Source organism: Chiloscyllium plagiosum, unplaced genomic scaffold, assembly GCF_037043375.1.
Source record: "Chiloscyllium plagiosum isolate Xiang-an unplaced genomic scaffold, Cpla_swu_hap1 HiC_scaffold_25, whole genome shotgun sequence".
NCBI classification, from domain to species: Eukaryota; Metazoa; Chordata; class Chondrichthyes; order Orectolobiformes; family Hemiscylliidae; genus Chiloscyllium; species Chiloscyllium plagiosum.
In genome coordinates, this window is record NW_028270163.1 from 35,299,937 (window position 1) to 35,313,367 (window position 13,431).

Sequence of the window (13,431 nt, forward strand, 5' to 3'; positions counted from 1 at the left end):
CTATTCCTGTTCCCATTTGTTATGGTCTTATTGTCAAAATCAGAAATCACTTAAATTTGAATTAAAAATGAACTTTCATTCCTCAAGCATGAAGTCATTACATGACCTGTCAACTAATATTTTACAGAGGGTCAAAACTTTCAGATTTTTTTTAACTGAAATTAATTAAATACTTACACTGTTATTGGGGAAACTAGGTGTTCCACTTCTTTATTGTACACTGTAGGCTACAGGGTTAAACATTGTACTTATCCAGAGAGCTGCTTAGTGGCATCTTGTGGCCAGATTCAAGTACTGCATGCATACTGCAGTGTCTGCTAGAATACAACTAAAAGATAATTTTCTGACTTTGTATGACCAGTGTGAATGCACATTGAACATAAGCTTTGCATAATCTTCCTGCTTTTTTAGAACTGTCTGCAACTTGCACTGTGAGTTCCACTGGGTATTCCTAGCGATGAGCATCTCTCACTGATGTTAGGATCTCTCGTTGTGCAACTTCTGATGAGTAGATAAATGGAATGTTTTGCCCAGTGGTCTCATGCACAGTAACTGTTTCAACTTTAACTTGCTTCACAATAACAGTACAAAATGTTTGATGCTTGTGCAGTTAATATTTTGACTATTCTTCTTATTCGTTCTTCAAGGTGAAGATCATCCTGTCCATCATTTGGGGTATTCGTTACTAGTGGGTACCAATAAGGCCAATCTGCTGCAAAGAATGATAGGTGACTGCAGACAATTGAGTTTTGAATGAGTTGCAGGCTTGCCTTTTGCTCTGTTCACAATATCAAAACTCTTAGGTGTCATGCAGAGTGCGTATCAGCCTCGCAACAACAGGCTCAAGCATTTTTACTTGATCAATGTTCGGAAGCTTCTGAAGATCATGTCGCAGATAAAATATCAGTCGCTAAGGTGTTCACCTGTACTGCCATGCTAAGCATACACACTAGACTGAGAAAGTTACAATAAAGTGGGCTGGTTGTATCTGACATTCCCTTGTAAAAATGAATCTTCAACATAGAGCCTATGCCAGGGGATACTCCCATGGTTGTCCAAGGAAGCACTATAAAAACATTCTGAAGGCTTCACTTCAGAGTTTTGACATTGTTTTTGAGTCCCAGGATAAATTCTCCCAGAATTGCTGCACCTGATATAGTCAAATAAGAGCAGTGCAGCTTCCTTTGAAAGCAAATATATTTCAGAGTGAGAGAGAAAATACAAAGGGAGGAAATCCTGAGCCAGTAACACATCTAAAACTCAAATGTTTTGTGGCATTCTGTCCTACTTGGAGTGGAATATACTGGTCACAAATTGGCCATAGTATTCATGTACGTACTGCATTGAACCCTATCAAAATCCCCAGAGGAGGCAATTGGGCAGTGTAATTTCATTGGACTAGTAATCAAGAGTTCCAGGGTAACATTTTGAGGACATGGCTTTAAATTCCTATATGGAAAATTTCAATGAAAATCAGGAATATAAGCAACTATTGTCATAGCCAAATCTCATACAGTGTAACTTGCCTTCACGTTTTGAATATAAAAACAAACCTGGTTCACTAATATCCTCCAAGGAAGGAAATCTGTCATCCTTACCTGATCTGGCCTGTATGTGATATCAGACTCACAGCAATGTAGTTGACTCTTAACTGCCCTCTGGACAATTAGACACGGACAATAAACTATTTTTACAGCCCTTAGGCTGTTCTCTACTGCCATACGGTGCTTGAAAATTGGCCTGAACAAACTTTTGAATCATTCTTCCAGTTATGATGTTGACATAGAGTAATAGAGATGTATAGCATGGAAGCAGACCCTTTGGTCCAACCTGTCCATGCCGACCAGAATATCCCAACCCATGAACAAGAAAGTTGATCAATCAGTTTCTAGAAGCTTCATGTTTCTGACTGGCTATTTGCATTTAATAACTTTCAAGATTTTGTTTCTTTTTTCTGATTTTGTTTTGCTTCATCTAAGACTCCAACTCTTGACAACCTCATTAATCCTTGCAGCTTTCTAGCTTTAATTTTCCTCACCCAAATGTCAACTTATCTATGTGTGACTTGACGGTCACTGCACTCAGCCTGTTTCCTGGTTGCAGGCTTAAAAATGAAACCTACTTGATACGCTCTTCAGTTGACATTTCTTAGAACTCAGGAACCAAAACCTTGCCAGATCATTTTTCTCATTAACATGCTAAAATGAAAACCAATATTATTACTTCACTGCTGCACAAACTAACTCAGCACGAGCAAGAGATTGACCCTGGGACTTCCTGGTCTGTAATACCTGCTGCAGATCTATATGGTGCACTATCTTAATGAGCCATCAGTGGCGATGCCTATCTCTCCCAGGGAATTAATTTGACATTGGTTAAAATGTGAAACTGTACTCTTTGCTTTACATGAGATTTAGTAGAATATTACCTGACTCTCTTGTGCGACCCCTGACTTCTTGACTCCATGGTCCAGAACCAATAGCGTTAAATGCTTGAACGTGTACTCTGTATTCAGTCCACTCCTCTAGGTCCTCGATAGTGAATTCCCGCTCGATCCGGTCGTGGATAATGTGTGTGAGAGTGGATCCATTTCCATCTGACTTCCCATATTTTATTTTATATCCGACCGATTCCTGATTCCCATTATACTCTGACTCAGGCAATGGCTGGAAAAAAAAACTCATTTGATTGTATCTTCTTTATCTTTTCATTTTTATGAGCTTTAATTGCTTATTTTGTGAATGTCCAGATTAAATAAACAAGCTTCATTTCGTTTTCTCGCAGAACTATTAACTGAACTGACGGTGACCTCTGTGTGCACTCAGTATTAATTCACGTTCACATCCGTTCTCATGATTTTTAGCCTTTTTCCACCATAACAAAAATAAATCTGTCAATGTTTCTACAACATAGATCTGAACATTTGCATGCTTCATGTCATAAGATTTAACTTATCATGTTAACTGTTTTGGCACTGTTGGTGTCTGCTTTTGGCATCATATATTTGGGCTGTACAGAACCACAATTAGCACTCAATAAATACTTTGTGCTATATTGATAACTTCTAGGACAGATAGTTACACATTTTACACTCATTTATTTTTTTACTCTTACTGAGTAATTAACACTTTGTGATGCAGTTCTAAACATTGATATGAGGTGTTACAATCTCCTCTTTTTCTGTTTTAAAAACTAAAATTCATGACAGAAAGATTGTGTGAAATTCAATCTCTGATGAATACAGAAAAATGATGAATTAAAAGATCTTCCAAACAGACATTGAAAAGAAGAGAATGATAGATTTCCCACCAGAGAGTAGCTTAGTTGGTGCTCGAAAGATGGATAGGTTAATGGCGGTTATTTTAGTTCTGCCAATATGTCCTTTCCATCTCTTTTGTCCCATTCCTGGGCTGTCAACCTTTCACCAGAGTCATTTAAGGACAAGGCCTGGTTCGGGGCACAGGTACACTGCAGCTACACAACATTGACATTCCACTCCAGGTCTCGTGTATAATAAGCACAGTGACACTCCAGCAGACAATACTGAGGGAGCATTGCACTGGGTATGCTGTCTCCAATGTGGATATATGCTTGGTCTAGTCTCCTGCGATTTTCAATGAGTTGTACTAGCCTTTCAAGGACTCATAGTCCCTCAGAGGTGTCTTGAGCCACATTTCACATGAAGAAACATTCTGAAAAATAAATTCAAAAGATCCTCCTTGTGCTCCCCATGCCATGCTATGTTCCCATTCAGAAAGAAAACCCATGACTCCTATTCCAAGCTTCCATGTCTATTCACTATTTACTGGCAATGAAGTGGCAGTAAATGTATATAAAAACCTTTCAAAAAGCCATCCATTGATAACTTTCCATTTAAAAATACCTCTGGGTCTCTGGATTGGAAGACCTTTCTGTTTTTATTCTCACTGACATTAAGTTCTACGGAGCTGAGGCAGAGATTCCCAACAACTGGCAGCCCTTGGTCTGACCTTCTTCTCTGGTTGGCCCTCAATGAAGATGCATTTTACCTGCCACCTTTTCCTAAAACAGGTCATAGAGTCATAGAGATGTACAGCACAGAAACAGATCCTTTGGTCCAACCCGTCCATGCCGACCAGATATCCCAACCCAATCTAGCCCCACTTGCCAGCACCCGGCCCATATCCCTCCAAACCCCTCCTGTTCATATACCCATCCAGATGCCTTTTAAATGTTGCAACCATATGAGCGTCCACCACTTCCTCTGGCCACTCGTTCCACACACGTATCATCCTCTGCATGAAAAAGTTGCCCCTTTGGTCTCTTTTATATCTTTTCCCTCTCACCCTAAACCTATGCCCTCTAGTTCTGGACTCCCCCACCCCAGGGAAGAGACTCATGCCCCTCATAATTTTATAAACCTCTATTAAGGCCACCCCTCAGCCTCCGACGCTCCAAGGAAAACAGTCCCGGCCTATTCAACCTCTCCCTCGAGCTCAAATCCTCCAACCCTGGCAACATCCTTGTAAATTTGGGCAGTATCAAAACTTTTCTGGACTTCTACTGTTAAATATTCATAGCTTTTAAAAGTTCCAACAGCTGAAACTGCAAGTACTTGAAATGGCCTCAACCAGGACCTTGGGTTCATGTCACACGACAGGTGACCCCACTGCACGATACTCTCTCTCTCACACACACATACACACGCACACACTCCTATAGACCCACACACTCATGCAAACCATCTCTCATACACAAGTTCTCTCACATACACTCACACATACACCCCCACACTCACACCCATACACGAACCCTCTCACAGACTTATACCCCTTTACACTCACACACATACACATACAATTTCTCACAGACACTAACATTCCCCACCCGCACATGCTCACACTCACTCTGTCTCCCCTGCACACACACACATATAGTTTGTGAGGTGAATTTGTCCTTGCAGAATTACATTTTATTTTGCTCAAAAGCTGCACCAATTCATGTAAGATTTTATCAATCCCACTTTAGTAATAGAATCAGTCTGAAGATTGGGACACAGACAGACTTTAACCTCACACCTTCAATGCAGTCTCTGAGCGAGATAGCACCTATTGTTAAAGCTAACTTGAGAATGTAACTTTTAAAAAGTTCTGGAATTTACATATGAATGAACCAAAACTAACATAGCCATTCTAAAAGATGAAAGACTTAACAAGCAATTCAGGTTTTTTTCAATATATAATTTCAGTGGCATCACACTGTAATACTTGGCGATAAATTTTATGTTGTATGATCTTATACTCCACAACCAACTGATGAAGGAGCAGTGCTCCGAAAGCTAGTGCTTCTGAATAAACCTATTGGACTATAACCTGTTGTTGTGTGATTTTTAACTTTGTCCACCCCAGCCCAACACCAGCACCTCCAAATCAAAAATATTTAGGTTTGTCTCACAAAAATTCTTAAACTAAAAATCTTGGATGTCCAGATTGTTGAAACAGCTGAACCCCTGTCCCCATTTCACCACCCTGCCCCGCCCCGCCCCATTCCCTTTTATATGCAGCTCCCCTTACACCCACCCAAAGTCCTGAAGCAGGGTTACATCTGAAACATTGACTTTTCCACGTCCTGACACTGCCTGGCTTGCTGTGTTCTTCCAGCCTCCTGCCTGTTTACCTTGGATTCCAGCATCTGCAGTTTTTTTTAATCTCTAACCCTGATTGACAGCTCTGTCTGCCTGACTTGTGATGTGAATTTCACAATGTTTCTTTACTAAAGATTACTATGATTGAAGTGTTTGCAGTTTTAGCTATTTAACCTTTAAAATGGATGGTTATCACTTTTATTTCATGGTGGTAAAAGGCAGTATTTTATAATTTAATGGAGAGCGACTAATGAATAACTTATTTTAAAAGCATTTGATATATATATATATATGTATATATATCAAGCTGTAACTAGTACTCACCATTTCTATATAGTGTGTAATGAGTGAATGGACATGAAAATGCCATAGTCTGGTATTAGAGGCATGAGATGGTTATAGGGATGTTTAGGAGTCATGTGTTGGCATGAAAGACACAAGTGACCACAGAGGGTTGGTTGAGCAGCATACTTTTGGCACAGAAGGCATTAAGGACCATAACAGTCTTTTCAAGGGCATGAGGGTAACATGGATGCAGTATGAGGAATTTATGGGAGTGAGGGATTGTAATGGGTGACAGCTGGAGGGCTGGAATAAAAAGGAGGTTCAAAAGTTTGAAATCATTATCTTCCGCAACATCAGAACTCAGATTTCAGGACAAAGAAACAAAGGTATAAGGTAAGAAAACTCTTATATTGGTATTTAATCCTGAATCGATTGCCTACATCTGTTACGTACCACCCAGCGGAGCCAGAGGCTTGTCTCACTTGCTGTACGCAGGGTCACATTGGCAGGAGCCATGTCAGGTGGGGCCTGCAGGGTTTGAATTTTGCGTGATAACTGACTTGGCAGACTTGTTCCAACAATGTTGACTTGTCGCATGCGAAATCTGTCGAAACACAAGGCTTATACTGAATGAAAGGCCCTTCCAAACATGCAGAAATCTGAATGATAAAGCTAATTACATTGTTGTGACACAGACTCAATGAAAATCAGTTGATTTCTGTATTAAGTGTTTAATTTACTATGTCAGTTGCTTGATTGTGCAGCATGTCTCAATGACTACTGCCCAGTGTCCTTAACTTCGGTGATCATGCAGTGCTTTGAAAGGCTGGTCATGGCATTAATCAACTCTAGCCTCCTCACTACTCTTGACCCACTCCAATTTGCCTATCGGACCAACAGATCCACATCAGATGCCATATCACTTGCCCTTTAGTCCTCCCTAAAACATCTTGACACCAAGAACAGCTACGTAAGAATCCTACTCATTGACAATAGTTCAGCCTTCAACACTAGTATCCCCTCGAGACTGAGACTAAGCTCCACTCTCTGCAACTGGATTCTCAGTTTTCTGACCCACAGGCCACAATCAGTGAAGACTGGGGACAATATTTCATCGTCTCTAACACTCAACACTGCATCCCCCCAGGGGTGCGTACTCAGCCCCCTACTGTACTCACTGTATACCCATGACTGCGTCGCCAAATACCAGACTAATGCCATTTACAAGTTCGCTGATGACACCACCATAGTCGGTCGAATCTCAGATGGCGATGAAACAGAGTACAGGTGGGAGGTGGAAGACCTGGAAAAATGGTACACTGAGAACAACCAGCTCTCAATGCAGCAAATCCAATGAACTCATTATTTACTTATGGTGGGATGTTACTCATGCCCCCCTACACATTAGCAGCTCAGAGGTGGAACGAGTGGAGAATGTTAAGCTCCTGGGAGTGGTTATCCACAACAAGCTTTCTTGAACTCTTCATGTGGACACATTGGTAACAAAGGCCCAACAGCGTCTCTTCTTCCTCAGGCAGCTGAGGAAATTTGGCATGACGGCAAATACCCTTGCCAACTTTTACTTGTGCGCCATCTTGAGCATTCTGTCTGGATGTATCACTGCCTGGTATGGCAACAGTATCACTCAAGATTGGATAGGTTTACAGAGAGTGGTGAACAATCACAAAGGCCAACCTCCTATTGATAGAATCCATCTATCAGGCCCGCTGTCAAGGAAAGGCCGCCAGCATTCTTAAAGATTCATCCCACCTTGGCAATGTTTTTCTACAACCTCTACCATCAGGGAGAAGGTATAGAAGCCTAAAAACACACACCAGCCGATTTTGTAACAGTTTCTACCCTACTGATGTTAGAATACTGAATGGACTCACAAACTCTTATCATTCGCCTGTACCTGTGCTTTTGTTTTTGCTGCTGGTTACCTACTATTTACTATCTTTGCTACTTAACTCTGTAATCTGCCTGTATTACTTGAAAGACAAAGATTTTCACTATGCCTCGGTACACGTGACAATAAATTCAATTCAATTCAATTGACTAAGTGGAAAGTTGATAGCTGTACGTTTTCCTTCTTCTGAGCACTCTGCAACCCCCTGTAACTTTGTCAAATTCTGATTTCAGTCATCTCCAGGACTGTCCTGCTCCTTTCTTTAATCTGTGTTTCTTTCACTACCTTTTCATTATCTGACTAAGTGCCATCCAACAACTTTTACTTATTTCTAACATTTTGCAAAGTAAAGCATTAATTTGGATATTTGCAGGACAATTAGTAAGTGGAAGGGTCAACACTCCAGGCATCTCAATTTTAGCTGTGGTCCATCCTCACCACCATCTTTATTTTACTCAATCTAGTCATAGAATTCAGTTTCCACAGCTGACACCATATTGCTCACACTCAAAACTTTTGTTGTGATACTGTTTGGACCTGCTGTATATTTTCACTTTTTAATTCAATTTTATATTTTGAACTTCTTCATGGTACACGATTATAATTGGAAATGCCTGAGCAATGAATAGATGAACATTCAAGGTCTGAACATGCTAAATTACTTTCTGAACAGTGTTAAGTATCTTAAACAAAAAGCTCCATTTAAGTATTTGAAAATATATCTTCAGAGCGTCTAAAATATATTGAATGTGCATGGAGACATTCTCTAGCCTTGGGCAGATTTGCAGCAGCCTCATTGATTGTAGTGCATTTTCCATAAGTTAAATCACTAAATTCAGACAGACAGATTCTACTTTGGCTCAGTACTTTTGCTGAAAAATGTCTTGATGTGGATTTGTATGAAAAATCCAGTTTTGGCAAGGGCATGTGTGTTCTGGCCATCTAAAATTAAGTTATATTTGAAAAATGCATTGGATCTTTAGGCTGGGTTGGGATAGTTTTGCACCTCAGTGATTTGTGGCAGACAGTGGAAAGACATGGATTGTGCCCATGACTTCAAGCATGATGATTGCCTGGACTTGACCTTGTCTTTTTATGGAAATGCTTTCTCAGTGTCGGAGGCAACATCCCTCGTTTTGGATAGCTCTCATAAACCATGAATTACCCAGCTATATTCAAAATGCAGAATTATCATCTATTTTTTTAATCCATCCTCTCAAGTGGGAAAGATATTTGCCAAGACAAGGAGACGATACTGGGAATGAAGCTGAAGGGAAGAGAGCTTACAAAAAGAAGTAATTAGATCACATCTTTAGAAAATGCGATCCTTCCCCTTGACGCATCTGTTATGACTTTGGGCCTGAATTTCCAATGCAATATGAATGGACAAATGTTTATCTCTCCTCAGTAATACATGGTTATCATACAAATTGGAAGGTATTGTACCTGTAATGTGTGAATGGATTGAGGTTGGGAACCTCCAGTGATCGAGCATCAGGCTTATTGGCCACCTGATGAACAAGAAGCCACTCTTCATGATCGCCTATCACACCAACCTGAGATAAGGGAGGAAGGTAATAACTGTCATAATAGTAGCCAGTCTTAAATGGAATAATAATCATAGAGTCATAGAGTCATACAGCACGGAAACGTTCCCTTCAGTCCAACTTGTCCATACCGACCATGTTCCTAACCAAACTAGTCCCACCTGCCTGCTCTTCAATACATTTCACAATTTCACACTCATGATGGAATACAGAACTGATGAAGTCTCAGTGCCATAAAAGATAACAGATTTTGAAAGCAACTACATAAGAAAAATGGATACACGATTGAAAGAAAACTGTTGTTAATATTCCTACTTGACTGCTTAATCACTTACACAGAGCTGTTCATTGTTTTTTCTCATTGTTCTTAAACTGAAAGACAGGAATGTGCTCATCATGATGGAGACAGTCAAATTAAAGTGGAGAATCTTTTCACTGGTTATTTCAAGTTCACAGTTCTACTAGGGCTGTTAATGTTTAAAAGAATGCATCATTTCTAAATTAAATGACAGAGCTACATCACAAGATTTTACATTTTTCAACAAAAACAAGTTTTGTTTGATTCATTTTAATATACAATAAATAAGCACTATGAATTTAACACCATGGCTTGTAACTACGCATTTTATGAACTCATTTTATGAAACTTTTCTTGTTTCTTCACTCTAAATAGATCCCTTTTCTTACAAAATCTTGAAGGTTCATTCATTTTTCCAGCACCAACCTAAAGGTGTGCCATACATGTCCAGAATTTATTTTAAGTTTCCTTAGTAGTTCAGCTTTTCCTCAAGGTAAAATTGCATGGGATTATTTTCATTAAATTTTGGCTCAGCAATCCTTCAATTTTCTTTGAAAACCTCATGAGTTTAGATTCTTCAGCTCCTTTTCATGGTTTTAGATAAACAAAGACTGCTTTTATCCAATCTGTTCCTATACCTTTTATATAGCTCTTTCCAAGTAAACTACTCACACGGCTCTGTGAGGACCACATCATATTCCAAGCTAAAGTCAACCTTGAAGCTATGAAATCCAAACTGAACTGTTTAACTTTATTGGTAAGCACACAGAGAACAAAAGAAATCTTCTAACCAAAGCTCTAATCTGAATCAGCATCTCCATGGCAATGTGACACATTTTGGATGATTTGGACAGAAAGGCAAACAAATTATTTTGCCTTCAACACTACTTTTTCATTCTACAACCCACACGAATAATTTCCAAGTCTGATAAATTCTAGACTCCTGGGCTCTATTGCAAGCTTAAAGATAGATCATTATTCAAGCGTTGCACTATCAAGTGCAAACAGAGGCTAAAGTCTGACAACCTATGCCCTTGTTTCAGTTGCATTTAGTAAGAGGATTTTTTTAACCACTTTCTCAAGTAGGTGCTTCCATTTTCTACAATTAAAATTTTAATTCATAAAACTAAAGTTATATTCTCAAGTATGTGAATTATTAACTAGATTTTCACAATGTTCACAAATCATCACCATTTCACATTCCCTTCATTGTGAACTGTAAATTTTTGTGTCCACTTTACCTGAGCTTCCACCAGCCACCGGGAAATGGAGGTTTTACCATCATAGCCAGGTCTAAACTGAAGAGTTACTGTGCGAGGACCAATGTTCGAGATGGCTATATTGGTGGGACACCCAGGCAATTCTGTTGAAATAAGACAGATGATGTGATAATAAATAAAGTGTTTTAAAAAGTGTAAGAAAGGAAATCTGTACAGCACCAAAACGGAATTTTAGAATGTCCATAACATCAGGCACAATTGTATATTTCTCCCACTTTCCCTGAAGTATAACAAGCTGACAGTATTTCCCTTACGGTGGCAAGTTAAGTTTCTCAGACAATGATTCACAAGGCTGTTTTCTGATTATGAGGTAATCAATTAAGGATTGTTGAATCTCCAGTCTTTTAACTGTTGCTGGTAGAGGTTCAAATGTATGGGTTGAGTTCTGGATTTGTCCGTTCATGTTTGACCAGGGATAACTAAGATAAATCTCCTAGCTGCTGACAGAAAGACAGTGATATTTCATTTATCTGCTCGACAAAAGACCACCAAATAACATATCTAAAAATGTTCCTGTGAAGGACGACAATATAAATTATGCCTTGAGGAAAAATATAATACATCCCAAAGTCAAAATTAAAGAAAACATATTTCTAAATGTTTCTCTAATAGAGCATTTTATATGAAGCAAAATGTAGAACCATACTTATTAAAAGAATTTTCATGTTTGTTTTTCAACTCTTTATTCCACCTTTGTTTATTTCAGGATTTCCATTCTTGCCTTCAGTTATCTTCCAAAACTGTTCTCCTTTTGACCATGTACAACTTCAAAACAGAGCATCAGGTGGGACAACATCACTAGTGCTACATCTTTATTGTTTTGGGGCTGAAAGCAATTTTTAATAATTGCACTTACAAAAATGTCAATTGGATATTGAATTATTACGTTAAACATTTGCAAAGTTAAATTTTAATTGAATTAGTTTTGGTGAATTGATGAGTGAATAATTGCATCATTTTATTGTCTGGATTTCACCTTTATCAACACTTGATGGCAGCACATGGAAAGTGGATTTGGCAGTTGAGAAATAAGTCATGATAGCACTGTAAAGGTTATATTTTGTGTTTATATTTGTATAAATTCACAAATAATTTACATTATAAAGTCAAATGATGACTTTATCAATGAAAACCAATGAGATTGTGCAGTTTCAAGTTAATTAATCACCATTTTAGAATAATGAAGATGCTGATCATCATTATTTACTCATGCAAATGTGTCACGATAACCAATGTAGGTATGCTTCATACCTGGAGGAACCCCTGAGGATATGGTAGATGAGGAGGTCTGACCCTGTCCCTTAGACGTCATGGCTGCTACTTCAATGGTATATGTCGTGAGAGCAGTCAGTCCAGTAACACGGTACTCTAATGTCACATTAGGTAAGTAGTGGGTCACACGTGTGTTAGTACGATTATACTCTTCCCATGAAATGCGATAACCTAGACACAAAACAATAGTGCAAGATATTAAGTTATTTGTTCATAATCCTTTGTATCTGACTGTAATAAAAATGAAATTCATTCAATTATTTTGAGCATTGCAATTTTAGATAAGATTGTAAACCAGAGACACAAAACTTGCGGTATCTTTATATGAAAACAGAGAGATCATTGACTAATCCTGGAGAATTATTACACTCTCTTGGGTTGTTTCATTGGTAATGGAAACTTAAAGATTAAAATGTGCTAATTATTTTCTTATTATAAAAATATGCTTGAAAAAGTGCTATACAAATGCAAGCAGTACATAATCTGAAACCATGCAAGTAAAAGAAAAGTACTGCAGATGCTGGATATCTGAAATAAACAGAAGGAAAATGCTGGAGAAATTCAGCAGGTCTGGCGACATCTGTGGACAGTGACTTGAAACACCTAACTCTGTTCTTTCTCTTCACAGATGCTGCCAGCGCTGCTGAGTCTGTCCAGCTTTTTCTGCTTCTATAATCTGAAAACTGTGGTGTCTGAAATGGCTATCCCATATAAGTACTGCAATAAATTAATTAGCCTGACATGTATCTAAAAAAATCCACAAATTAAACTCCTCTAAAATCAATAAACATCATACGGCTTTTTCTCCTCTTTCATTTTGTATTATTTTATCTACTTTTGCACAACTAAATACGTCTCATCTTCCAATGTACCAAAAAAAATCTCCAAAAAGGAGATTCATCTTCTGTGAATTGGCCATGAAGTGAGCTGCAGGACAAAGATGTCCAGTTAGGTTGGGGAAATTCATTCTAAAAAAGACACAATAGTATCATTCTTCTGAAAGTCTGACCTGTGAGAATTCCATTTTTCTCGTGTGGTTCTCTCCAGCTGACTTTCAAAGAGGTGTCCAGGATCTCTGTGAAACTGAGATGTCCAATTGGACCAGGATCTGAAGAAAATAGTAAAGTGATTATTTTCGGGCATCTTCACCTGGACCCTCAAACATGAAGTTACAATTGCCATAGTAAATGTACCGGCACAATAACAGTGTAATATTG

At 38.7% G+C, this 13,431-nt stretch overlaps 1 protein-coding gene and 1 long non-coding RNA gene across 7 annotated transcripts in view; one reads left to right on the forward strand and one right to left on the reverse strand.

Annotated features, from left to right (window-relative positions):
- LOC122562153 (uncharacterized) overlaps positions 1-12,976 on the forward strand; it is a 103,330-nt gene extending 90,354 nt beyond the window's left edge. Inside the window, exons 4-6 of the long non-coding RNA XR_006315246.2 lie at positions 11,649-11,726; positions 12,181-12,325; positions 12,843-12,976. This is a non-coding gene — a long non-coding RNA (uncharacterized LOC122562153). The remainder of the gene's footprint in view (positions 1-11,648; positions 11,727-12,180; positions 12,326-12,842) is intronic.
- Positions 1-13,431, reverse strand: part of sdk2b (sidekick cell adhesion molecule 2b) — a 1,001,963-nt gene that overhangs the window by 282,874 nt on the left and 705,658 nt on the right. For all 6 annotated transcript variants that reach the window (XM_088000610.1, XM_088000613.1, XM_088000611.1 and 3 more), the window contains 6 exons: positions 13,224-13,322; positions 12,194-12,385; positions 10,904-11,025; positions 9,264-9,373; positions 6,362-6,512; positions 2,429-2,666 (listed from right to left, as the gene is read on the reverse strand). In XM_088000610.1, coding sequence (XP_087856736.1) covers positions 2,429-2,666; positions 6,362-6,512; positions 9,264-9,373; positions 10,904-11,025; positions 12,194-12,385; positions 13,224-13,322 — 912 coding nt within the window. The remainder of the gene's footprint in view (positions 1-2,428; positions 2,667-6,361; positions 6,513-9,263; positions 9,374-10,903; positions 11,026-12,193; positions 12,386-13,223; positions 13,323-13,431) is intronic.